The 26,512-nt window shown below is 36.1% G+C and overlaps 1 protein-coding gene across 2 annotated transcripts in view; it reads right to left on the reverse strand.

The window, feature by feature from the left end:
- Positions 1-253: 253 nt before the first annotated feature.
- The window catches only part of LOC136826632 (uncharacterized), a 635,364-nt gene continuing 609,105 nt past the window's right edge, over positions 254-26,512 (reverse strand). For both annotated transcript variants that reach the window (XM_067083951.1, XM_067083950.1), the window contains 5 exons: positions 19,241-19,379; positions 9,036-9,162; positions 8,405-8,453; positions 7,264-7,443; positions 254-3,924 (listed from right to left, as the gene is read on the reverse strand). In XM_067083951.1, the coding sequence (XP_066940052.1) occupies positions 1,563-3,924; positions 7,264-7,443; positions 8,405-8,453; positions 9,036-9,162; positions 19,241-19,379 (2,857 nt within the window). In that variant the 3' untranslated portion in view covers positions 254-1,562. The remainder of the gene's footprint in view (positions 3,925-7,263; positions 7,444-8,404; positions 8,454-9,035; positions 9,163-19,240; positions 19,380-26,512) is intronic.

The raw sequence follows: 26,512 nt of genomic DNA on the forward strand, positions 1-26,512 counted from the left end.
AAACAAACAGATTACCTAACGCTATTCTAATACTAATTCCTCTAAAAAATATAATCTAATATGAATCTTGACTAACGTATTTCATGGGAAATCCGAAATTTAGTACAGAGTTGTGGTATTAAACATCGTTGTTTACATGAATTGTATTCTTACCCTTTTCACACTTTTTTGAACGTGTAACGGTCAAGCTACCCATCAGTTTTATTAAGGTTAATGATCAAAATGGGATTAAAGGATCAATAAATTACTAGTATATTTTCGCAGAAGTTTTTATTTACGGACAAAAAACTGGTATATGGATATACATAAACTAAAATCATGACTTGGAGAAATGTTTGGAGGATGCTTCGTCTTGCTTTTCATTCAATCTCAATTTCTTTGTAACTGGAGAGGAGAGAATGACTTGAAAAGTGCTGTTACCGAAACAGCAAAGGTACGACATTACCCTAAGACTCCCTTGCAGAAGAAAATAAGAATACAAGAATGACAGCAATAGGAAGTCCCTCACTGCTTAACATATTCCCTAACTAATGCACGCAAACTGACTGCAACTGAATGAGCCTCATAATTATTGCTTAATTGTTTACATAAGAAAGTAAAAATACAGAATAGAGCAGTTGAATTTCAGAAATGCGAAGGACAGAAGACAGGAAGGCAACACATTCATGTAAAACATAAGATGCAAATGAATTCTAAACCCTATGATGACATGATTGGATGAAGTTTTTGTTTTTCTTTATAAAAATATTTTTTCTGAAGTAGACAGATGTTTTTCACACACGAATTAACAATCAGATACAAAAAACGGATTCGAACACAAACATCATAAGGTGACAACAAACAAAATATTATAGAAGCAAGAGCCAAATAATTAAGACTGAAAAGATTAGAATAAGGAAGCTTCGAAGCTCAAAAAGATTGTGTGGAAGAAGGACAAGTTCAGGTGTAATGGTTGTAGCACCAGCAAAGAAAGAGAGGAAGTTTTATTACCCGTTTTATGACAAGCACCGTGTCAGACGTGCACAGACTGGCAGCAAGGGGTTTGGAGTCTGTTTTCAAGTTAACAAATAAGCCTCATTTACTGCCGAGCCTCAAGGCACATTTGGTTAAAATAATTGGCTTTTTTATATTGGGGAGGTTTTCCAACGTTAAAGTTACAGCATAACCTCTCGAGTAATGGTCTAGCTTTATGACTGACGTATCTAACATACAATTGGCAACATTTTCAAGTACTGTCTTCAACTTTAAAGTTAACAGTAAAATTAAAATATATTTAGTGTTCTTTCAAGAGCACTTACTATTTGGAATAGAAGTGAAGTAAAATACAATATTCTCAAACATAAAAAGTAAGTACTTGACTAGGGAGTATGGACAAGCTTTGGTAAACATTTGAAAAAAAAAGATAAAAATTGCAGAAACATTCTTCTACCAACACGTTCAATGATGAAGATGTGTCAGTGGTATACTAATTTACAGTTTCAAAGACTTATAATGCTCTCACAGAGATTTTCGTAAACTGCAAGTTCTTATGTTTGGTGGGTGAATAAGCTGACTAATTGCTTTTACTGAAAAGGTGGCATATTTTCTGCTGATGGAGAAATCCCGGGGGATGACATACGCCTATGTTGGATACTACGGCCCACCGGTGTCATGTCATCGTCCTTGATGTTGAATTTTTCCAAAGCTCTTGCAATAGATCCATTGCAGATACCTCCCCAAGGTCTGGCACGGCTGCTGACATTTGGCTCAAGATGAACGGAATTTGATCTAGATCTTCCTCTGTTCTTTGAAGGCGTGGTAAATCCAGGCTGTATACTCAAAGATCTTCCTCTGCCCTTCCAGTCTGGATGGAGCTCTGTGTCTGTGCTGGGACTACGAGGTAGTGATTCATCTGGATCAACAGAACCTTCACTTCCTTCACTGATCATACTCCCAATGTCACTGCTTGTTGAAACTGACCTCACATATGATGGTACTATCGATTTCAACGAGAGGGTATCCTCCTCCTCTTGAATAACTGGAAGTTCTGTCGAACTTGCACTATCACAATTTGAGGAAGGCTCCCAAGCCTTTTCTGTCGATTCTGAAGTCTTCTTTTCTTCTACTGGCTGCTCGGATTCAGTTTTAATTTCACTGTTTTCTTTTTCATTATTTGGCTCACTCTCATTTGCAATGCAGGCATTCTGAATTGCTTCTATTATATCTTGTGTTCTCGTTTCTCCCTTCAAGTCAGTAACCGTGTTATCAGATTCATTGGATGCATTGCTTTCCATACTTCTGCTTCGATTTAAAGAGCTTGGCTCATCTAATGATACATAGGCCTCATCAATATCTGCTCGTACTTCCTGCTTCACAAAATTATCGTTGACATCTCCTCTCTGAGATTCTGGTTTACTATCATCCTGGAATATTCTAATTTCAGGTAGCTCCAAAGATGTGGGTCTCTTACGTCTGGTGCTAGTTCTTGGACTGTCTAAATTGCCCTCCACACTTTCCATGGATGAAGCCTTAGATACATCACTCCCTTCATCAGAATCTTTCTTACTTCTACTTTTCCTTGTTGGGGTTGTACTTCGTGGTCTTTCATGGGAAACTCCTAGGTTAATGCTATGTCTGCTGGTTTTCGACTTATCATTCAAGTTCACCCTATCAATATCAACAGAACCACGTCTTCTGCTACTAAAGCTACCTCTCCTCTCTTCTCTCTCTTGCCTTTCAAGACGTTCTTGCTGTCTCTCGTGTCTTTCTGCTAAGCGCTGCTCTACGTGTGACACAGAACCTCTACGCCCTACTGGAGATGATGCTCCATCAGTTTTTTCTTGTGGCTTAATACTTGAACGAGTAACTACCTCTGGGTCAGAAACTGTGTGGCTTTTCTGTTTTTCCTTCTCTTCTCTTTCCCTCTCTTTCCTCTCTTTTCGTCGCCTCTGTGCATCTCTCTTCATTCTTTCAGCTCTGTTAACCTTGGGTATTTTCTGGGTGGGTTGTGGTTCTGGCTGTCTGTGGGTGTGGCGAGGGCATCTCTTATCACATACATCTCCACCACGTCCACCTCTTCCTCCACCACGAAGGCGAGCTTCACTTCCTATATCACTGATTGCTTTTGGAGTATCTTGTGTGATGATGAAACTGTTCATATTTGTATTATGTCTTGTAAGCCTGTCATTGTACTCTTCACTTCCTTTGGCAAATTTAGACTCAAAATACCCAAGCTTGTGAGTGCATTCGTCATCAATCTGATCAATGGCTGCAAGACTTTTGTACATTCTGCAAGGAATATCACTCTCCTTATCAGATGGTTCAATCATGGGTAAGCAAATATTATTGCAACTCTGGTACATAGCATTTTCTTGGTTGAGTTGTGAAAGAGCCGAAAGAACTTCAACTGATTGAGAGAAAGATCGAAGACCCATGAGCCTCTCTCGAGACTTGGAAAGCCCAAGCTTGACATCGAAAAGCCTTTCTCTTGATTTTGAAATGGTTTTCTTTAGATTAGACATCTGAATTCTCTCAGAAAGGACCTCGCGGGATTTAGACATGCTTTTCAGGCGATCTAAGTTAGGTCTATATGCACGAGACTCCTGCCTTTGTAGGGGCGTTTGAGGTACTGGTGGCATGGCAGTGACGGGGGAGGTGAGTGTAGATGTAGATTCGAAGAATGGGGGATACTGCTTGACTGGTGTGTTGGGATGGAATGGAGGAAGACCAATGTCTCGCGTTGGAGAAACAATTTCTGTTGGAGTTGCTGCAGTTACTGGCGTAGCTGGTGTTGACGTGGGTGGCACTGGTGCAGGTGGAAGACTAGGGTTAGCACTGGTTGCTGGTGTGCACAAAGCTGATGGCGGAATGTCTAAAGTGGTTGGTCGTTTTATATCCTTCTTCATCCAGGGGTGGCTGAGACATTCCCTTGCACTCATCCTTCTCCTGAAATGGATGTAATGTCATAATTATCACATAAAAAATCGTGAATTAACTGAATCGTGCAAAAGGGACTGCAGAAGAAACACTTAGAACCATTACCTAAAAGACCACTACGTTTCCTGAAGAACACAGACAAGCATATTACTGTTCTCTCTCCCTCTCTTCCTGACACGCGTGTGTAGTTATTGTCAAAATGCATTCGAATTACTTGCTCGTATTTTTATCTTGACTAAAAAATAGTTTGTCTTTTAACTATTTATTTTTACACATCTAACATTACCAGAACGTTTTAAGTAGTATATCTTTGAATGAAAAACAAGAATTAATTTAATTTTGATCCGGTCACTATTAGTATGTAAAATGAAATGCTTTCAATAAAAAAGAATATTATCCCATACGTACCCTTAAAGCATACATAAACAAATATATACAAATTATAAAACAATGGTCCGAACATCAGGTGGCTTTAGAGAAAAACATACTGTATCATTCATTGTTCTTTCCCTGTGCATAGCTCGAGGTCTATCTCTTTATCTCTTTACTCGTAAATAAGAGTGACAAGAAGAAAAGGTTACTAAACTAGCAAAAGATGAATTATACATGAGGGCATGGATGTTTTGGGGCGAGATCTTGGAAAAGTAAGAAAAAAGCTAAAGATTCAAAGAGGCAATGAAACAAGATTACAGCACAAAAGAAGCTCGAGCACATGACGAGTTTTTGAGGTACCAGGTAGGTAAAAGGAATCTGTATGAAGTGTTACGAAAAAGGGTGAAGAAGAGTTAGAAAACAAACTGAGAGACGGGATAGAATGATTATGGATAATGAAAGGTTACAAAATGTTCGTGGGCAACATTCTAAGGGAGGTAAGGAACCTTAATAAGCGAAGGATGTGATAAAGAATGATTAAAAAATGGATATGAGAGTAAAAGAGCCCAAGGCGATCAGTGCAGGTCCAAATCGGTTGACTGATTCGTGGATTTATGAAACTGAGGTTATGAAGCCAAGCACTGGGGCACTTTGAGCCAATGAACGCTTAAGACAATGAAGCCATTGTTGTAAATGATGAATGAATGTCGAAATCAAATTAAAGCTGAACTATTAGAGAAGTTAATCTAATAACGACACTGGAAATGATTATGGAAACGGGATTACCACAGCAAAAATGGTACAGAAAGGAAAGGCACGAAATGGTGGTGGAATTGCTAACGCTGCTAATTAAAGACCACGTCATGGAGGTGACAGCCTTATCTAAATAGCTGATTAATCTGTTAAAGTGCATGGAAAACTTGACTAATCTATGCAGACTGGCGCTACAATAACTGTGGTCATCGACACCTGGAAAACTCATGAGTGAAAAAAGAAATTTATGTACGATAAATTATAGAATGTAATTTTAAGGAAAAAAGAGGTTATTACATCACCGTTGCGGTTATCAGACGCTAAATGAAAAAAGAGTACAAATAATGACATGGAGCATTCTTGAGAGGTCATGTGATTCATGAGATGCTGACTGGAAATTTTGGGAATTTACTGTAAAGAGGTGTTGTAGGGAGTGACTGCTGTTTGTGGCCAAGGGAGTTAATGGTCACTGAGTTATGTCTGTATCTGTTCAAGATGTTCATGCATTTAGGGATTAGAGAATTTTTTTTGATAAAATGACGAAAAGAGAACATGCATATGAAGAAGGGAAAGCTGCCGTTAGGACGGTTTTTGACTAGGAATGAATAAAAAGATTAATCAAGAAGTTAATGTTTGCAAGACTAAGAGACTACCCAGAACATATTTATACTAAACCCTTATATGCATGAAGACATACAGGTATATTTTAAAGATGTTTCAGGCGATGATGAAATGAGTATGTGCTATGGAGTAGATGGAATGTGGAATTCAACTTGCTTGTCATTACAGTGTAAATTAAAAAGTGGCCTCTGTTGAAATAATTTTTTCTAATGGAATATCTGATGTAAGAATGGTAGACACGGCGGAAAAACGAAAATGAGAAGAATGTGGCGATAGTGCTGGCACAAGTAAAAAAATGTCACAGTTTAAGGTGATTCGGTCTTGCGTGGGGATAGATTAGTACGATTTCCGAAAAAATCATTATTTATGTATCAGAGGTTTTAAAAGCTGCCAGAAAAATTAAAAGTGTAATAAAACAGTTGTGGAAATGTCAGAGTGATCTATCTTTTTTTTTTTTTTTTTATCTAGCACATGACGCTCTACGTGCAAAAGGCTGGTGAGCTGCTAATAAGACCTCTGTGAAAGTTCATGAGGAAGACCTGGAGCTGTCTGAACTTTTGGCAAAACTTTTTCAATTTCTATGCGGTAGCTACTATAACGTTGATGAAACTATTTCGATTATCTCTGAAGCCAGCTACTTGGAGAGTGGATGTGTTTCCTTGAATTTTACATACATGAACATTCGTGTGTCAGTAACTCACAAGTTTGTTGATAATTAATTGTTTTAGTAATTTACGCTACAGCTGGAGAATTTGACATTATCTTGAATTTACAGAAGTTAATATGGAAAATTTTCGCACCACAAGAAAGCTACTCTTGGTTTAAGTGCATATAACTTTTAAGCTTAATATTCAATATATCTAAAAATATGCAAAACTGAACACCTTATTAAAGCGAAGTAAGGAATGGATGAAAATAGCCTGAAGACAGACGTATTTGTTTGGTTAACTGCCTCTCTCTTTTTCTCTCTTTCACTTAACAAGCGAAAACAATTTTAGTTATTAAATGCGGCTACGTAAGTGTCCTACAAGAAAGATCTGCTATCCCAAAGATCTTTGAAGTAATTTATTCGTCCCCAGCTTGATAAATATGAATATGTACATATTTACAGATATTTGTTGAAAAGTCTAGAGAAAAGACATTTGCAGACATATTTCTAACTCGACCTTCATTCGCTCAGTCTCAAAATCTTTACAGACTTCATTATGAAGTGTTTTGTTGCAATAAAGAAATCTGACCGATATATTTAATTTCTGTAACTGAAGTATAGCGCTCAAATGAAGTGATGTCTGAAGTAAGCCTGCAATTTACTCTGGCTGAGATAACACCCAAGACTGCTACAAATACCAATCTTCCCCTCTAAACATTTACCTTAGTTCCGACTTACCGGCTTCTGGGCCCTACTGTAACACATCGCAAACACTGTCCGAACGTCAAGTATGTCACACATACTTACAGGTCTTGCCCGTGACATTAGGGAACTCAAAAGTAAGAAAAACATGTTCAAAATAAGAGCAAAGGACAAATAAAAGGGATAAATGAATGAAAAGGATGAACGAGTGATGGATGAAGAGCTTAATGTGTAACGGCGAAGACACCAACTCGGGCTGTCTGAGCAAGAGACGCTTCATGAAGTCGATTGCTTCAGGGGAGATGTCTTCGAACAATTCTGCTGGGAAGTCGAGCTCTCCTCGCGAAATCTGAAGGAAGGTCTCCTGGTCGGAATCGCCGCCGAAGGGCAGGAATCCCGTCAGGAGGACGTACGTAAGGACACCCAAAGACCTGTCAAGTAGCGGGAAAAGTTTTAAAATCTCCCCTAAGATTTCGGTGGGGTTATGAAGGTTATAATTAAACAAAAACAATAATGGCAATTCTAAGGAATGAAACGCTGCGAACACTATCACATTCACGTCCCCATACAGCTCGATCAAGATCACATTTTCCTTTATCCTATGATTCAGTCCCTCCATATCCATTAAAAATCGTATACGGACTTATCAAAGGCACGAGTCCGTCCTTGCGTCTGTTACGCTTTATTAAGGTTTCTATAAAAACTACACAGTATCTCAGCTAACCTGACCTATCGTAGTGATCAATATTTCTACAGATTTGAATGATGACAGTTACTTGCAGGCCATGAGAATAAGGCACCAACTCAGACTGGTTTGGTCTTAACATTTAAAAGCAAGAGGCAAAGTATAATGCAGTTATCATTTCATAGCTGGGCAAGTTTTCCTAAACGTAATATTGCCGACTACAGGTACTCTGGTTATCAAAGTTATCCGGGATTTTGTTACTGATAACTTATGCCTATTATCACGTCTGGCTTTTGCATGTGTATGGTACACTTCAAATAAAATATAGGTGAATTGATCAATTCAGAAAATAAGTAGATATTAGCTAAAGTGACGAAGACCGTTACTGTCACTACTAATCATGCCTTTCGTGGGCAATGAATTAAGAAAGTTATGGGACAGCTCATCACGATTTCAGGAATTTTATGCCGTTTAACGGCTATAAGATAAAAAGTGAGATCAATAATAGTATACACTAACTGTACACTTTTTGTACACGCACACAGATATTCACAAGCAATAACTGTTCTGAGAAGAAAGGTAAAACTGGCCAACAACCATATAACTAAATCATATTGCTTGGCCAAAGACATTAGGTAAGTTAACATTTCGATGTGGCATTAATGGGGGGGGGGGTTTCCTCAGTCACCCCTTCCTTTTCTACTTACCACATATCAGTTTTCTTTGTGATGGGTTCGTAATGGAGAATTTCGGGAGCTGTTGGACGAAAAAAAGAGGAAAATGATAATTTTAAATACATATATGTTAATAAATGTTAAAAATATACATGGAATAAGGACTAACATTATCTAATCATTTTTTTCCGCTTGGTTATATATGAATGTTAAAATACATTAAATATCGTTACTAAGAGTTCTTTGTCGCAAAGCAGCGAAAAGTGGATTTTCAGATATTATGCAGACTGAGGCTCAAAATACAACAATAATGCTGATGTACTCAAATTGCTTATTAAAGTTTCTTAAAAACTAAAAATTTTATTTTATTTCAACCGTTTATTGTCATTGCACATCAAAATGTCATATATAATGTTTTATCTAAAACAGCAGTGAATGAAAGTTCACCCTCTCACTAAAACTGCTGTATAGTATTACTAATAGTGACGCCTTAGGTCATTTTACTGATATAACACGCTCGATTTAAAGTATATTCACATATAAACCACCAAAAACAAGCGATGACATTAAAAGTAAATGAAAAACGCCAGCGTTTTTCCGGCCTCTCGCCTTTCATTCGGTAAAACTCAAAGCGACAGATAACCTAAGTTAGTCAGTGACTCACCAACATAATCTGGAGTGCCCAAAATCTCGCGGACTTCTCGGCCGGGAGTCAACATCCGGGAAATCTCAAAATCGCACAGCTTCACGGCACAGTCGGGAAATTCCCCCATGAGCACTAAATTCTGTGGCTGAAAGAGAAAGACGATGTCAGTTTGGCTACCTAAAATCCGAAGGGCTCTAAACGTATTTTACTAAAAGGAAATTACTCATGTTCATGTGTAATTTTCGTTCACGCAATGATGAGGCGGGCTGGACAAAATCTCAACTTTCAACTTTTAATCTGGTTATCTGCTACTGATGTAGACAAATGTACACAGGCAATATATATATATATATATATATATATATATATATATATATATATATATATATATATATATATATATATATATATATATATATATATATATATACATATATATATATATATATATATATATATACACACATACATACATACATATATATATATATATACACACAGTATACACACACGTATATATATATATATATATGTATATGTTTATATATTTATGTGTTTCTTTATCACACCGATATACCTGTCGGCATAATGCAAAAATCAAAATAAACGACATTTTAACCTTTGAACACTTTTAATTTTTTTAAAAGCCACCCACAAGACTTGGGGGAGGAGAGGAGGATCCTCGACCTATTAGGACTTGGGATAAGGTACCCTAAGTTGGGTTAGGTGAAGACGTGAGAATGTCTCCCTGATATCACTATTGTTGATGGTGATATCAGAGAGGCATTCTCACTTGAATTACAGATTTAATTAATGTGTAGTTCAAGTGCTTTATTTTGTTATTTTGCAATTCCTTTCAGTTAGCATTTTAGTGTAACCATTTTTTCCCAAATGATTTCGTTTCATTGTTGAGTGGGTAAGGAGGGGGACTTCACTTTAACCGATTATTTCCTAAGGAATCATTAATTTAGCGTTATCTGGTTATATTTATCATAAACATAATAGTCTTTTGAAAGTCAACTCTCGTCAAAGAGTTGTAATTACTAAAAAGGTGACACTACAACAGATCATATAAAACATGAAAAGCACTAACAACTATGGCAACATTTGCAAGCAAACAAAACATTATAATCTCTGCATCAGACCGCTATCTCATTAACTATACATTTGAGACGGGAACCAAATAGAAAAAAGTTATTGATCTCTAGGGACAATACTTTTAGAAATAGTGAAAATTTACTTTTCCCGTTTTTGGCAGAAACTAAAAACATACCTTACTTCTGATGAAAACTTTCTTATGCTGCAAGCCTCATGTTTACCAAACAGTTTTTCATTAGACATTTTCACATCGATTTTTCAAGACGTCCCAGTAACGCCAGTTCATAAATCCGCTACTTGATATCAGTATCATTTAACAACAGCAGTGGTATCTACTTTCCACATGGTTTGGTTAAAAAGAATAGCTGGTCGCAGTTCTGCGAATTGTTAATTAATCCACAACATAATAAATAAATGCCTTGCAGCTGCTACTATTAGAACTATGACTCATCTTCATATTACCAAAATAGAAAAAAGTGAAGAGTGAGCTAGAATATGATGGAAATACAAACACATTAAAACAAGAGAGAGAGAGAGAGAGAGAGAGAGAGAGAGAGAGAGAGAGAGAGAGAGAGAGAGAGAGAGAAAGCATATATATAAATGGGAAACTATATTATGGTTCGTTAGACAAGGAAAACGTTGTATGGATCAAGTGTCTCTTACGAAAAAGTTGTTGCGTGAGAAGCTTTGAAAGTCAAAGAGAAAAAATGTATGTGGCATTCCTGGATCTAGAGAAAGTTCAGGATAGATATGATAAAGATGTGATGTGGGTGTTGAGTATGTGTCGTGTTGGTGATTTGGTGAAGGCGATCATGAGCTTTTACGATAAAAGTGAAACTTGTGTCAGATTGCGTTACGGAAGAATGCCTTGTTTGGTACAAAAGTGGGTCTTGGGCAAATGTCCATCAAGTTTTCATGGCTATTTAATATTCTAAATATCGAGTGCTAAGGAAAGTCATGAAAAAGCCAAGCGATTTAAGTGCACGTCTGAGGATGAAAAAAGGGGATCTTGAATGGAGTGCTAGGGGAATACTGTATTCACATGATACACAGTTAATTGGTTTTAATGAAAAGAAACTTCTGAGACGGGTTTAAAGGCGCTTGTAAGGGGTGAAAAATAAAAGAGAATGTTGAATTCAGAAATGACAGTAAATGGGAGCCAGTCAGATGGGGCAATGGATATGAGTATAAATGGATGAAGAATGGAAGCGGAAGATTGAGGAAAAATATTTGGGATAAGAAGTGGAGCGTTAACTTTCCTTAATGGGAATTACTTAATAATACTAAATATGAATGAACTTCAAACATCTGGAAGTGCCGAGTAATACGTAAATATAACGATGTGGTTACAAAGTTAACTAATGAAGGAGACATACTACTCTTTCCGAGTTGGTCTGTGCCTATGGAGAGAATGGAGGATATGTTGGTGAGGCTGACTAATTTGGAGGTCTAAGAACGATGGAGAAGGAGACAGAAAAAACGCTGGATGTATGGTGTGGAGGACCGTACTGTCCAGAATGAAAATGTTATATATATATATATATACATATATATATTATATATATATATATATATATATATATATTATATATATATATATATATATATATATATATATATATATATATATATATATATATACATAGTCCTCCTACTGTTATATACATACATATATATATATATATATATATATATATATATATATATATATATATATATATATATATATATATATATATATATATATATAAAGTTCTCCTGGGACTGTTACACACACACACACACACACACACACACATATATATATATATATATATATATATATATATATATATATATATATATATATATATAAATATATAAATATATATATATATACAAATATATATATATATATATATATATATATATATATATATATATATATATATATATATATATATATATATATATAAAGTCCTCCTGGGACTGTTATACACACACATATATATATATATATAATATATATAAATATATATATATATATATATATATATATATATATATATATATATATATACACATATATACATATAATGTAAAAAATCTGTCACGCCTAAGCTTAATGTTCATAAACATAATGAATATATTGATACGAAAGTATGTTATAAAAAGGCTGATTCACACACATGGCTCAAATGCGTTAATAAACACTAAAGAGGAATTGCCATAAAATACGAAAGAATCCACAGAAAGGCAGATCGTGTTAGCTGGGGTGAATTTATTGGACGCGACTGGCCATCATCTTGAGAGAGAGAGAGAGAGAGAGAGAGAGAGAGAGAGAGAGAGAGAGAGAGAGAGAGAGAGAGAGAGAGAGAGAGAGAGAGAGAGAAATTATAAATATTCTTGTACAGACACGCCCGTTGATTCAAGAGACAATTCAACCAATACATACTCAACTATATTAATTTGTTAATACACTACCCATGCAGCAAAATATGAAACATCTATGATACCAGGAATCACTCCTATTCCTAAATCCGTTCCCAAATGTGGGAAAAGCCTCCAAAGAGCCCAAGTTAATGACAAAGTCCCCACACCAAACAGGAACCTGAAAATAGTCAAGGCATTCCGGGCCTGCGAAAGTTTACGACTATAATACCGTCCAATTAGTGCAGTGAAGTTTAAGAGGAATGGGCACCTCTCTCTCTCTCTCTCTCTCTCTCTCTCTCTCTCTCTCTCTCTCTCTCTCTCTCTCTCTCTCTCTCTCTCTCACATAGAAATGGCAATTACAACAAACTGTTTTCCTCAAGTGAAAACATTCTAGCTCTAGTTTACTTTAACGGAATATTTTTACTACATGCACACCTTTTTTAGCTTTATCGCTTTTATTTTCTCATATTTATTAAGTATAAAGATATAGAGAGAATTACTAAATACAAAATCCACTAAGGTTAAGAACCACGTTTGACATAGAAATTCTACAATTTTAATCGTTTAATTTAAAAGTATAACACTGCAATGATTTTTATCAGTGAGCTAAGAGGACTTATCTCTAACGCTGTGATAAATTCCTATCTTTCCCTCTCTCTCAGCCTGTCAAAAAAACATATTTACCCCTAAGTAATAACAAATACGACGCTTAACAGATGCTGCTCTCCGGATAATTGATAATAATAGATAGATGATCCCGGCGGTTCTCAAAATGGAAGACAGGTGCAAGAGCAGAATGGAGGAATCTCCCTCGAAGACCACCTAGGTAGACATGTGATAAGGATCAAACGTCCAAATGAATCACAGAGAGACAGAGAGAAAGAAAGAGAGCAAAAAGTCTATGATGGTGGTCTAGGACAAATAAATCTCAAAGGCTTTCATTGCTGCAGTCGTGGTTGCACAACCGCTGACCTATATCGGTTTCATTCTTTTTTTCTTCTCGCTAACTTTCCAGGTCGGTGAGATGAGTCGACTTCTAGGGTTGCGGTGATTGGCCCGGTTTTGCTCCTGAAATGATGAATGAAATGGCATACGTGCATCCACACAAAAACGTACATACCAGCAACATTTGCTTTTGGTTTATGGTTGTGAAGAGAGACGTGAATTAAGAGGGCATTTTTCTCTTCTTCCAATAACTAAAATTAGCCACTATACACACACACACACACACACACACACACACACACACACATATATATATATATATATATATATATATATATATATATATATATATATATATATATATATATATATTTCTCTCAAGGAAGACTGCCATGATTGCCACTTTGGTTCCTCTTAAAGTTTTCTCCGCGCCTGTTACTCTTGTGGACTCACGCTTTAAGATTTCTTTTAGTTCCCACGGAAAAGTAAAAGGAAGAGTCTTTTTAGTGGCGTATCGTGTTTATCGACGTGTATACTATTCGGGTTTCTGTGTGAACATCTAAAATTTGATATATTTGTTCTGTATGCAGTGCGTATCTTCATAACAACGCATCGTGTAAGTGTAGACCTTTTCTGGCAGTTTGGCTCAGATTCGGAAAATGCAAAATTTGTTTACTGTCGAATAAGCATACTTGGAGTGTGTGCATCGTGCTTTGGATGTACTGTACAAAGGTTTGTTGGATATTTATGACCCATTCAAACAACGGAAGGGTATAGTAGATGATATACACAGTTACAAAAAATCTTTATGAGATCAATATAGACACAAGATTACTTAAAACAGTAGGAATAAAAAGTGTTTTCGAACTAGCCTCTCTGAAGTAGGAGACTTCGTTCATTATTTACTAAGGCAGTCTCAAACAGAACTTTTGTCACTAGCATAAAGGCGGAAAAAAATTGTTAAACGTGCATTAAAAATTATTATTCTTTCGATATTTAACCCATTTGTTATAAAAACTGGCAACAATTTGAAAGATACATCAGTTCAATCCTCTGTTTAAAAAAGGAGAAGACTACCGGCCGAGATCCAACAAAACTAACACAAAAAGATGAAAGCGCTTGCTTTACGCAACACTGAACTCCACTTGGAGAAAACGATTTAGAAAAAAACACGCACACAACACGACATGAACTTCTTGTTTCACTCGGGGAAAAATCCTGCCTTTAGCGTAACCGGTCATAAAGTTAACCGAGAACACACATACAACAGAAAAAAATGGCCTTTGCAGGAATGCTTGCCTTGGATTTTTTTTTTTTTTTTTTTTTTTTGACATATGTGCTTGAGTACGCAGATAATTTACAACTCGCTCCGTGGTTTGAATCATAAATGAGTTGTTTCACACACACACACACACACACACACACACACACACACGCACGCAGAGAGAGAGAGAGAGAGAGAGAGAGAGAGAGAGAGAGAGAGAGAGAGAGTTAAGACGAATATGGTGTGAGTTTTCAATTCATGGTTATTTCATATCATCTGATCACAATTACTACTTTTAAATGGCGGCGAAAAAATATTTCTACTTTCCGAAAGTTTTCAGACCCTTTACGCGGTAATTTAATCTGGCCATACGCTGTAATATATGTGTGATGCTGACTTCCCGAATCTCTCAATATTCCCTTAAAGTAATTTAAAACGGTATTTATTTTCTGCCCCAGTATATAAAAAAGAAAATAGTTCAAAATTTCTTCAGAGGAGCTTTCAAAAGCCTGCCACGTTTTAATTTTGTAGTATTTTTAATCTTTATGTTACTGCGGGTCAACTGGGAGAGAAATATTTCACAAAGAAATTCAGCTCATAATATCACATTTACACAATAATTACCAAACTGATTGGATAAACTCATATAATTCAAGTTTTGTCCATTTAATGGAGACTCCCGACGGCCTAATGAGCAAACTGTGAAACGAACACACTGGACCATAAATCAAGAACGTTTTCACGTCAGTATGAAAGCATTTAAACCATATTTTACGTGGTGTTAAATCACCACTATTAATTTATCCTATATCTACATGACATGAAACATACGAGTGAATTATTTTTGCTTCTGATTTAGTTTCAGCCCGTAGAAGCTAAAACCTTAGTTGTTTAAAATCTGTTCTTCAATTTACGTTAAAGTTGCCAAATATCATTGATAATAGGCCAGATCCAGGTATGAAAGCGTGCGTTATAAGAGCTTTACAAATAAACACGAATTACCAAACTATTATAAATGAAACGTCTTAATACATCAATTGATTTAAAAATTTAACTGATAAACAATTAAACAACAACGATATACATAAACGTAGCCGAAGCCACGCCAAGTAGCCTGTGATTCCAGTAACCTTAAGATAATTTGCGGCGCAACCTTTGCCAATAACTCTTATTCATCGTCTAATTGTAACTCACTGTATTAACAATCCATTAATTTTCTGACCCATTGCATCAGTGACCCTTAACTCATGGCTGACTCGCAGTTATTTATGTGCTCCGGTTTAATTACCCTTGCACTAATCTGGACTCAATTAGCCACAAATAATAAGTACACTCGTAGCTCTTTATGCCTACCACCTTTCTCCCAATCCTCAACACACAAGAAAAGGGAAGAGAGAGAGAGAGAGAGAGAGAGAGAGAGAGAGAGAGAGAGAGAGAGAGAGAGAGAGAGAGAGAGATGGGGTATCCTGTAAATGGGGATTCAATCACAATTTGTATTGGTTATTAAAAACAAGGAAGTCAGATCTGGCTTTTGAATTAAATCCGATATGCCTGATCGAGTTAACATTGTGACCTTTTGGGATCGCTGAAATGACCAGTGGCATCACATCACGGTTCATTTGGCAGGATGTTCACGAACTTGTCTATGAGAGAGAGAGAGAGAGAGAGAGAGAGAGAGAGAGAGAGAGACTACACATACCTGCAGAATGGTTTTACCTCGGCAGAATACGGCATTACCTAGTCGAATCCATTCTTAATAAATGAGAGAGAGAGAGAGAGAGAGAGAGAGAGAGAGAGAGAGAGAGAGAGAGAGAGAGAGAGAGAGAGAGAGAACTTAACATGATCAAAACCAACTAACACTGTCAATATTTTGAAGTAGTCATCTTGTTATACGTAGGATCAGATCTTATGCAAAAGTGATTTGACATCCGGAAAGCTTAAGTGCACAGAAATAAACATTAGGGGCTTCTACTCTTGCGCATGCTCACAAGTACGACGGGAGGGGGAGAGGAAATGGAAAGAGGGGTTCGTTAAAATCTCATTCATCATAAGGGATTAGGAAGATGAGATGCTAAATAAGGCTAAGCGGTAGCCACGGACTGCTCTTGTTTCTTCTCCAGAGAGAGAGAGAGAGAGAGAGAGAGAGAGAGAGAGAGAGAGAGAGAGAGAGAGAGAGAGAGAGGCTAGTTCTGACCTTGAGGGACCTCCCTAGAAATAGCCTTGGTCTAAAGATCGAGTTTCACCTGAGACTAGAGTTCAATAATAAAAAGCATCTCTCTCTCTCTCTCTCTCTCTCTCTCTGCAGACTTCAAACTTTACTTTTCCCGTAATTCTGGTATTGTATTCACATATGCCAAGTCAAATTAATTCGCATCACAGGCATTGGCTGCAAGTAGCTGATTTACTAGAATTTTTCTCTGAAGAGTAAAAACGCATCCTTTCTATAACCAAGCACATTATGAAGAAAAATGGAAATATTCATGAATAAAATAAAGCAAACTACAACAGCAACGGTACTGGAAGGCCACAGTATTTTCTTTCTAGAGATATCATCACTTTTAAAGGCTACTACTCAGTCTTCAGATAAGAGTATAAATGACAGTAGTCGAATGACGAAGGCCGCAAAACGTTATTTCGATTAAACCTGATATCTCAGCTTTATAAACGTTCAGGTAATAAGTGTCTGACAAAAAAACCTTCCAGTTAACTTCACCGTCTTAACAGCGTTCTAATTAAGGTAACATCTTGAGAATATATTCCGCTGAAAGGATTTGTCTTAGGAACTGAAAAACGACTCCACGATGAAGATGTTAACAAAGGCAATAAAATAACAAGTGCCAAGTATGTTTATTCCGAAATATGATGGGATTACAGCCTGATAAATTTAAGTATCAATCTTATGTCGTGTGAACTCATTCGATAAACAGGACTACCAGCAACGGTCGTGTTATGTAACGATTACGACAACCTAATGAAAATATTCAGGTAAATATTTCCCTAAAGAAAAGCACAGTCTGAACATGGATTACTATTTAGAAAAAAATGAGAAATTTAATTTATAAAAGCTCAGTGCTCCTCAAATTACTTCCAATAACAATAATAATGATCAAATGAAGAAGAAGAAAAAGAAATTTAATTGAAATACATTCTTAACAACAAAAAGCCCAATAAGGCTAAACTGAACAAACTAATCCATACATAACGTATCATGACAAATAATTCTGGTTTATAATTACGAAGGTAAAATATAATAAAAAACATAATCCACACACAAACTGTAACGCATACACATGTCGGTGTTTTTCTTCATTACAGTTTGTCCTAGTGATTTGGGAGTAGCTGTATCTTAATTTTATTACTAACGTTTTTGTCGGAGTTTATCACTGTCTAATTTAGTCCCAATCTGGCAAAATTCAGTTGTAACTATACTCAATAAATCTTGTTTTTCCAGTTTAGGTGTACTTATATACTCATTAAGCTAGAGCTTTACACAGATTCACTCTGTTACTGCAGACACTTTGCTGTGGTGCCCTACTTTTCCTCAAAGTGTTGAAGAGCAACATGTTTTCGTTGACAGATGTATAGACGAATCAAGCAAAATGGATGCAAAACTTATTTAGAAAGCTATTATCTAATGTACATTTAAAAAAAAAAGCACTACAGCTGAAGTTAGCACCCGTCAAAACCAAATGATGCTTATTGCAGCCCTAACTACATTTGACAACTATTTGTAGCCACAGATTAACATAAAATGATCTTTTAAATGATGCAGACAACCTCCCAGCCTGCATAGGAAATAAGAAAATAAACTTTTTACAGCCCAAGACGTGTGAGAAAGCTACGGTACTGGAAAACTGGCATAACAAGATCAGGCTGTCTGCTGCCTTAACAAAGCTCGCAGACGAAGTGATTATATTGTAAACTTTCGGTAAAACATCTAACAATATATCATTTTGAGGTTTTATGAACTTGTAGTGCTAAGGTTTAAGGTTCAAGTGAAAACTGATTTTTAAACATAGACCGTGCGACCTCCTTATCATTAGTCTAAATTAACTAAAATAAAACCATACCGCTGTATGACTTTCTATTTTTTAATGTGCTATACAAATCGTTTGTTTTCACATTCACATAAATCTTAATGATAGCAGTGAGTAACTAAATGTGTTACCCATAAGGGCAATAATAGTAATAATAAATTGGGTTAAAAAGTTAAGCATACCTTAGTTTAACTAGACCATTGAGCTGATTAACAGCTCTTCTAGGGCTGGCCCGAAGGATTAGATTTATTTTACGTGGCTAAGAACCACCTGGTTACCTAGCAACGGGACCTACAGCTTATTGTCGAATCCGAAACACATTATGACGAGAGATGAATTTCTATCACCAGAAATAAATTCCTCTAATTCTTCATTGGCCGGTCGGAGAGTCGAACGCTGGGCCAACAGCGTGCTAATAAATAGGGTGATGAGCATGGTGGCGCAAATAACAACAAATGGCTCCCTACCTTGATATCGAGATGAACGATGTTCTGATCATGAATAAACACAAGTCCCTCGAGGAGCTGTCGCGTAAAGCTAATGACGTCGCGTTCGTAGGGGACCCTATCCTCATCCAGCAGGGTCTGGAGATCTCCTCCAGCGGCGCTGTAAGAAAGGCAAGCAAGGAAAGAAATCAATTAATGCTCACAACGAAAGAAGGCACTGTTCAAATAAAAGTTTTTTGCCCAGTAATGATTCCCTATGTGTGACACACATACATATACATATAAATATAATTATATGTATATATATAATTTATATATATATATTATATATATATATATATATATATATATATATATATATATATATATATATATACATATACATACATACTATATACTATATACATATTTATTCATCTTACACATGTCATTATTAACCCCCAGAAACATTTTAAAGTCACAAAGAACCCATTATACACACACACACATACATATTCAAATATTAGGCTACTATATTTGGTTTTATAATTTACTATACCTTGATAATAACTAACAACCAAGGGAAATTACAAATGATGTATCTTCTGTGCCGGCCAGGATTCGCAGAGGCACTTATCAGTTACTATTCCCCTTGGTTGTAAGTTGTTCCCAAGGTATAATGAATACGATATTAAACGGTATTTGTGGCTTAATATTTACGAGTATAAAAAACTTACACGTATACAAATTACAAAAGTATATATATACATATACACTGTATATATTTTATATATACACACACACACACACATACATATATATATATATATATATATATATATATATATATATATATATATATATATATATATATATATATATATATATATATATGTGTGTGTGTGTGTGTGTGTAAAATGGCCCCACCTTATAAACTCTGCACAGTCTATTTGTTAGGGAATTGTTGTTGCTTTTAGCTTCTGATTTCAGAGTCTCTCGTATCCGCATATTATTCGTAAATAATACATCGCTCTTTATTACTGGGGTTCATGATTAGCATGACGATAAAGTCAGTTTGAAGCGGTTGTCAAGTTTATCGAAGTAATCATCTTTTGATCATGCCCCGACCTCATTCACTGGTCGTGGCAATCTGCCTTAGATACTGTCTCAACTCACACACGTTTTGTCCGACCGCAACAACTGTACACAGCTGAGCACAGAGAGCATGCGTAATCAACAAAAAAATGACATACTTGAGTTATTTTTATCTACCGAATCGAGTTTTTATATATATATATATATATATATATATATATATATATATATAATGATATATAGCTTAATGATAAATAATATTGCCAAGACCAGGAAGAACATTCTTTATTACAAGCTTTCGAGGTATAAAACCTCATCATCAGGCTGAAAAAACCGACAAGGATGAGAATCAATAAAATTACAATAAAATGAATTGTCATAATAAATCTTCAGCAAAAATACTAACGAAATATAAAATGAACAAGTAAATACAAACTAAAAGGGTGAGACGTAAAAAAACGAAAAATTAAAAACACAGACATAAAAATATGAAAATAAAACTATAGTGAAATGTAAACAAACTACCACTCACAAAGTAAAATATTTAACGACCTAATTGGTACCTACTATGAAATTACACGATAGCTAGTTGAATACCAGACGAGTTGTTGTTCAATTCCGGCTTCATCTTTTTAATAGTCAGCGACTCTGAAATTAAAAGGTCCAGTTTGTTTGAACAAAAGACAGTACCCGAAAATCCAGGTCAGTGAAAGGATGGTCCTGTGCTAAACTGTGTTCTCTAATGGCAGAAAAGGGTGGTTTGGAAAGGGGAAACCTAGTTCTAATAGAAAGACCTCTGTGTTCCAAAATTCTGTGTCTGAGCCAGCGGGAACTAGATCCCACGTATCGCAGACCACGCAGAAAAGGGTGGCTGTTCCAAAATTCTGTGTCTGAGCCAGCTATTAGAACTAGTTTCCCACTATCCAAACCACACTGCAGAAAAGGGTGCGTGGTCTGCGATACGTGGGATCTAGTTCCCGCTGGCTCAGACACAGAATTTTGGAACACAGAGGTCTTTCTATTAGAACTAGGTTTCCCCTTTTCCAAACCACCCTTTTCTGCCATTAGAGAACACAGTTTAGCACAGGACCATCCTTTCACTGACCTGGATTTTCGGGTACTGTCTTTTTGTTCAAACAGACTGGACCTTTTAATTTCAGAGTCGCTGACTATTAAAAGATGAAGCCGGAATTGAACAACAACTCGTCTGGTATTCAACTAGCTATCGTGTAATTTCATAGTAGGTACTCAATTAGGTCGTTAAATATTTTACTTTGTGAGTGGTAGTTTGTTTACATTTCACTATAGTTTTATTTTCATATTTTTATGTCTGTGTTTTTAATTTTTCGTTTTTTACGTCTCACCCTTTTTAGTTTGTATTTACTTGTTCATTTTATATTTCGTTAGTATTTTTGCTGAAGATTTATTATGACAATTCATTTTATTGTAATTTTATTGATTCTCATCCTTGTCGGTTTTTTCAGCCTGATGATGAGGTTTTATACCTCGAAAGCTTGTAATAAAGAATGTTCTTCCTGGTCTTGGCAATATTATTTATCATTAAGCTAAGATTTCCAAGTAGCCGCCCAATACTGAGAGACTATATATATATATATATATATATATATATATATATATATATATATATATATATATATATATATATATATATATATACATATACACTTTACACACACACACACACACACACACATACATATATATATATATATATATATATATATATATATATATATATTTAGGTCACAATACCTTAGGATTAACTTACACTCAGAGGAAATTATGCGCAGTTACCCTGACTAGGATTCACGCCCATGCTATTTCGGATTTGCCAATGGTTGGTATTGTAGTTGATCTACTCAACTATCTCTTGATAGTTTAGTACATCAAGTAGCTGGTCTTTCAAAAGACTGAGCCAACTGTCACACATCACTAACCAAAAAAGAATAGAATCGATTCTTGGTCAGGGTAGTACACTTATGTTATGTAATTCCTTTTGGGTGTAAGTTATTCCCAAGGTGTGGTGACTTAGATATCACTGGATTTTTTTGTCGATCAATATGTGAAAAGACATACACACACACACATACATGAACACATATTCACAAAAACACACGTTCTATATATATATATATATATATATACACACACACACACACACACATATATATACACACATATATACATATATATATATATATATATATATATATATATATATATATATATATATATATATAACCCATACGCTTTTCTGCCCTTGGTTCCATAGCGGTATAACCTTCTGGTTTCTCAAGAAGTCTAGTGATGAGGTTGCTAGCCCGACTCCTTTTTTCCTGACTTCACAAAATGCTGGTACCCATTTATAGCTATGGACACTGCTGGGTAGTTGGCAGGAGCAAGAAAAGATATATGTATATGTATTTATATATATATACATATATACATACATATATATATATATACTAAATGTAGAAAGATGATGAAAAATAACTATGTATGGAAGGATAAAAGCTTAAAACGAAAAAACTCAGCTTCCCTTGACTCAGACATTATGGCCAGGCAGTCTCCCTTCAGCAATTGAGTGGCCTTTCTTTAAACGCCACTTATTCCTTTGTCATTCATATGATAAGTGCCCTGAATAGACCACTGATGAATATATATGAACTGGTAACCTGTCCATTTTAGCGGAACCTCAAGGGGTGATCTCCTTTTTTCCTTTACGGTCAACGGGCGATGTCTTCACTTCCATCTTCTCCCTAATGTTTGGACGTTAACACGAAGCCAAACAGATAGTAACACCATGTAAAAATCGCTCTATGCGGATGGCGAGAAGACGTTGTTGAAACCGTCTAAGTGCGTGGAAGGTAAATAAGGGAATACGAGTGTTATAAGGCAAAATCCATTTTAAAAAACGTAGCGGCTTCCACGCAACCGTTCATATCACTCTGGTCTCAAAAAATGAGGTTAATGAGTGCAGTACACTGCAGAGCGTTGTTTGGTTATCTTTCAAAGAATTCTTGCCGTTCGTTGACCCTGGAAAGAAATTCGTGAATGAAAGCGGATTCGTCCGTTTCCCTTAACTCATATGCCTCAACACCCTCACTGCAAGTTACACAAGAATCACCGCTCCTTACTCTCTGCCTAAAATTGGTCGAGGGATGCCTTACACGGTCTCCGAATGTGATCTGGCCAAATGGTCGACTCGCGGTCTCGGGATGGTGAGATTTTACATTTCCATCACCTCAACACAAGTTTCGGCTTATGTTCGCAGCAATTACCGTCTCGTGCTAAAAGGGAGAAATATGGTCGATCCACTGGTCTCTTCTCCCAACGACTTCATATATTATTCATAATTCCAGCCTTCGATTTCGGTGGCACCCTGTTCTGGGCGGGGCCGGGGAAGGGGGGAAAGTGGGAAACACTATCTTCTTTAAACTTGTAAAAAGTTGCAGAAAAATTTAGAGACAGAATTTGACAACCGTTGCTATACACTGAAGTACGTATTGAAGTCGAGAGGGACAAATTAAATTTGATAATCCCATTTTGTATTCGTAATACGTAATATCAAATTTCTCCCAACAAAACTAAGAGACAAACCAGAAAATAAATATATAAAATAAATATGCTGAAGACAAAAGGCATTCACCATAACTGGTCATAAAAATTAAAGAATATTGGAGCACCTAAAACCAAGCGATTGTATTTGAATACAAATAAGTCTCTCATTCTCGTTACAAACCGCGAAAAAAAATTCCACAAACGACACAAATAGAGTGAACATAAGCACAAATATGTACGCGTTTATACACGTATGTGCTGGCATTAGTAAAAATTAAAGAGGGCAAAGGAAGTAAGAAGGCTCCATGAGAGAGAGAGAGAGAGAGAGAGAGAGAGAGAGAGAGAGAGAGAGAGAGAAATTATGCTATGCAGGCGATGGCGGTGGGAAAAGTAAGAGGACTAAGAAAGAATGCTAATGGGACCATTTGGGATACATGCAGAATATGCGACACACGAACTCACCAGACAATCCTTCATTTTCACACGACCGTGAGCCGGGCGATAAAATATGTCGCCAGGAGAGAAGTACATTGAAACGAAAACGAATGGGCTCGACTGTAAGAAATCACATTCACCTTATTATTCTGTGTGCTATCAATGAATTTAAGGTTGAGGATGTCATCGACTTGGCAGTGGTATTTACTTCAAAATATCTCTCTCTCTCTTTCTCTCATTTTTTGCAAGACCAAAAACTGGAATTAGCTACTTTCACACTGCAGAATTTCTCCATATTCCGTTACTTAAGTTTACTTAGCCCGGTTCATAAGTGGCCAAAATTCGACATTAACGAATTTTTATTATGATTCTAAAGTCAACAAGACAAGGAACAGGAAATGTGGGACACAAGGCAAATTCTCATGAGTTCAGTTCTAAAAGAATGTATTCAGGAAATCAAAGTATGTCACTAATGCAAAATAACTGTTTTCTTTACATGATCATTTTTAAGCTCAAAGATGAAGTACCTGTCCATTTACGAGACAGATGGTTTTACATCCTTTCATTTTAGGTTATTTTAAAATATTATTTTACAATATCTTCACAAGTTTTCGGGGCCCTTGGAACATCCCACCTCGTTCCTACCTCCTCTACTAAAAAGAATGAATTAGAATACTAAGCCTTTTCAATTCTCCTCGACTTATGAAGACTGAATCAATAAACAGCCTGCTGTTTGATATGCATTAAAGCCTAAACAAAAACTTACAAAAGACGTTAAACCATTCCAGAGAAGGCAATCCAGAGAAATATGCGCAATTCAGAATCCTTTTATTAACGATCTAAAAGCCTGTATACCACGGGATATATAATCTCATAAACGTGTTTATTCAAAGAGAGTTTATTGGGATTTCTCCTCTCCTCATAAGGCAAGGCTGGAGAAGCAAACACGATCGCTATTGCTTGAACATCAAAAAGTTTATTGCAATATTTGCAATGGGCTTTACCAGTGTAAGTACCATGCATGACTAGACTGCAATGGGCGACTAAGTATGTTGCCTAGCAAGAATATTATAAACACTTTCTATTTAACATTTATGTATCTAACGAGTTCACAAGAGATAGGATCTCAACTCACCTATTGAGAGCATGTTAACAAACTGGTCATTAACGTTCAAGTTATCAGTGAAAATGCCATTCAAATACTACGAGAGATTTTAATGCCATTCTGCAAGGCCCATAAGACAGATTAAATTTCCATGAGACTTAATTTTATGTTACAGTAATTCATTATCTTTTAAATGAAAATAAAAATAGGGTTTCGTTGAACTAGCGTCGCAATAAAAAAAGCTGAGCATTAAGGTCCCAACGCCAGATGACATGCAATCAATAAAAAACCCCAAGAGCATCATAAGGATAACAGGACAACTCCCTTATTTTCCTAATACGGAAGGGCAACTCAAGGTTCCATCTAATCAGTGCAAACAGAGACAAACATATTTCATACTGATAATCTCTGCTGTTGTCTAATTGGGACAGAGGGAGTTGTAAACATCCATCAGCAACAGACGTTAATGCAAAAGTTAATGTAAAGAACAAGAGTGACTTTTATTCCTGAGCCTCTTGGGCAACAGTCCTTATTTGATTCAATTTCTTTTCACGGTTATAAGTCAAGGATGAAGCTGGAGGGATTTAATTTCTTTTATAAAAGCAATTCTAATTAACTTTTATAAGCGTTATTGGTGATTTAGGTATTAGTAACTTTCTTTGTGATGCTACACATATTTCCATTTCAGTGTCTTTATTTTGCAGTTTGATGGAACATCCTCTTGGCGAATCTGCTTGTTCGTATACCTTCTTATTTATTACTGTTCGGCGAGTCGTTATTTCAGTCACTCACCATTATGCAATCGCATGCTGATAGAAAAGGAGGCTTTGATGTTGGTTCATTAGAGTTTACACCAATGGTGAATTTAATAATGGATAGGGCTAATTTTTGACTGCTGATTGTTAGTCCAATTCATTAAGCAAGGGATTTATTTGTCGATTGGGTTACTTGGCTCTTCATCTTCCATACAGGTAGTAGATTTTCAATTGATTAGTTATGGTCCAGAAATCTTTGTAGTATACGGTAAATACAACGCTGGACTCGACTCAGGATCGAGGGCCGCTTCTACATTCAGTCCTTTCTTTGGACTACAATGT

Source organism: Macrobrachium rosenbergii, chromosome 41, assembly GCF_040412425.1.
Source record: "Macrobrachium rosenbergii isolate ZJJX-2024 chromosome 41, ASM4041242v1, whole genome shotgun sequence".
NCBI classification, from domain to species: Eukaryota; Metazoa; Arthropoda; class Malacostraca; order Decapoda; family Palaemonidae; genus Macrobrachium; species Macrobrachium rosenbergii.